This window comes from Eimeria acervulina, genomic scaffold, assembly GCF_000499425.1.
Source record: "Eimeria acervulina Houghton genomic scaffold, Eah_scaff3024, whole genome shotgun sequence".
NCBI lineage: Eukaryota > Apicomplexa > Conoidasida > Eucoccidiorida > Eimeriidae > Eimeria > Eimeria acervulina.
The window spans coordinates 1-2,188 of record NW_013547777.1 but is presented as its reverse complement, the minus strand read 5'-3'; the positions used below and the strand labels follow the sequence as shown (position 1 = coordinate 2,188).

Below are 2,188 nucleotides of genomic sequence, written 5' to 3'. Positions count from 1 at the left end.
GCAAGACGGGCAGCTAATGTTGGAGGAAGGTCAGGGGTTGTGTAGGTGGAGCAGCGCGTCATTTGGCTGTTAAGGAGGTATTTAGTGGTGCGTTTGAGGAAGCGATGCGCTGGTGTGGCTGGGCGGTAATGGAGGCTGGATACTGTGTGCTGGTTGATGCTAGGCTGTGTAGCGTTCAGCGTATATTGCCACGCAGCAAGTGCGGATAATTGCAAGATGAGGCGCATCGGCGTGTTGCACACTGCATTGGATTTGGCAGCTGCAGCGCTTTGGATTGCGTGGGGGATGGGGGAAGCTGAATGGGGGTACTATGGTGTAGAGTGTGTGACACGCGGCGGCGCGAATTTGAGTATGGGTTGTGATTAGGAAGGAGGCGAAGTGGTATATTGGGAGTTGGTTAGGAGTATTTGAGTGGCCGATATTTGTTGGAGTGGATGCCTTTGCATACAGCAAGACGGGCAGCTAATGTTGGAGGAAGGTCAGGGGTTGTGTAGGTGGAGCAGCGCGTCATTTGGTTGTTCAGGGGGTATTTAGTGGTGCGTTTGAGGAAGCGATGCGCTGGTGTGGGTGGGCGGTAATGGAGGCTGGATACTGTGTGCTGTTTCATGCTAGGCGTTCTAGCGTTCAGCGTATATTGCGACGCAGCAAGTGCGGATAAATGCAAGATGAGGCGCATCGGCGTGTTGCACACTGCATTGGATTTGGCAGCTGCGGCGTTGTGTATTGAGTGGGGGATGGGGGGAAGCTAAATGGCGGTAATGTAGTGTAAAGTGCGTGGAGCGAAGCGGGGGGTATTTGCGGATGGGTTGTGATTAGGAAGGAGGCGAAGCGGTATGTTGGGAGTTGGTTAGGAGGATTTGAGTGGCCGATATTTGTTGGAGTGGATGCCTTTGGATACGGCAAGACGGGCAGTTAATGTTGGGGGAAGGTCAGGGGTTGTGTACGTGGAGCAGCGCGTCATTTGGTTGTTAAGGAGGTATTTAGTGGTGAGTTTGAGGACGCGATGCGCTGGTGTGGGTGGGCGGCAATGGAGGCTGGATGCGTTGTGCTTGTTCATGCTAGGCTATGCAGCGTTCAGCGTATATTGCGACGCAGCAAGTGCGGATAAAAGCAAAATGAGGCGTAGCTGCGTGTCAGACACTGCATTGGATTTGGCAGCTGCAGCGCTGTGAATTGCGTGGGGGATGGGGGGAAGCTAAATGGGGGTAATATAGTGTAGAGTGTGTGACGCCAAGCGGAGGGCTTGAGATTATGTGTTGCCTTTTGGAAGCATCCGCAGCGGTATTCTGGGAGTTGGCTAGGAGGATTTGAGTGGCCGATATTTGTTGGAGTGGATGCCTTTGCATACGGCAAGACGGGCAGCTAATGTTGGAGGAAGGTCAGGGGTTGTGTAGGTGGAGCAGTGCGTCGCTGTGTCGTAGAGCAGGTATTTAGTGGTGCGTTTGAGGACGCGATGCACTGGTGTGGGTGAAGACTAATGAAGGCTGGATACTGTATGCTGGTTCATACTAGGCTGTGTAGCGTTGAGCGTATATTACCTTGCAGCGAGTGCGCATAAATGCAAGATTAGGCGCATATGCGTTTTGAACACTTCATTGGATTTGGCAGCTGCAGCGCTGTGCATTGAGTGGGGTTGGGGTGAGGCTAAGTGGGGGTAATATAGTGTAAGGTGTGTGACAAGAAGCGGTGTTTGTTTGAGTATATGTTGTGATTAGGAAGGAGGCGATGTGGTATATTGGGAATTGGCTAAGAGTATTGGAGTAGCCGATATTTGTTGGAGTGGATGCCTTTGGATACGGCAAGACGAGCAGCTAGTGCTGGAGGAAGGCCAGTGGTTGTGCAGGTGGAGCGGTATGTCATTTTGTGGTTGAGGAGGTATTTAGGTGGAGCAGTGTGCCATTTGGTGGTTGAGGATGTACTTAGTGGTGCGTTTGAGGAAGCGATGCGGTGGTGTGCGTGCGCGGTAATGGAGGCTGGATACTGTGTGCTGGTTCATGCTAGGCTGTGTAGCGTTCAGCGTATCTTGCCACGCAGGGAGTGCGGATGAATGCATGAGGCGCATATGCGTGTTGAGCACTGCATTGGATTTGCAGCTGCAGCGTTGTGCATTGCGTTGGGGATGGCGGGAGCGTAAATGGGGGTAACATAGTGTAGAGTGTGCTAACACACTGCTTTGGGTTTGGCCGCA

General features: G+C 52.6%; 1 protein-coding gene across 1 annotated transcript; it reads left to right on the top strand.

Annotated features, from left to right (window-relative positions):
* Positions 1 to 216: 216 nt before the first annotated feature.
* Positions 217 to 916, top strand: EAH_00068000 (hypothetical protein; the record flags this gene model as incomplete). The annotated part of the gene is made up of 3 exons (XM_013392374.1): positions 217 to 305; positions 524 to 574; positions 817 to 916. The coding sequence occupies 3 exons, from the start codon at positions 217 to 219 to the stop codon at positions 914 to 916; spliced, it is 240 nt and encodes a 79-aa protein (XP_013247828.1).
* Between the last annotated feature and the right edge of the window lie 1,272 nt (positions 917 to 2,188).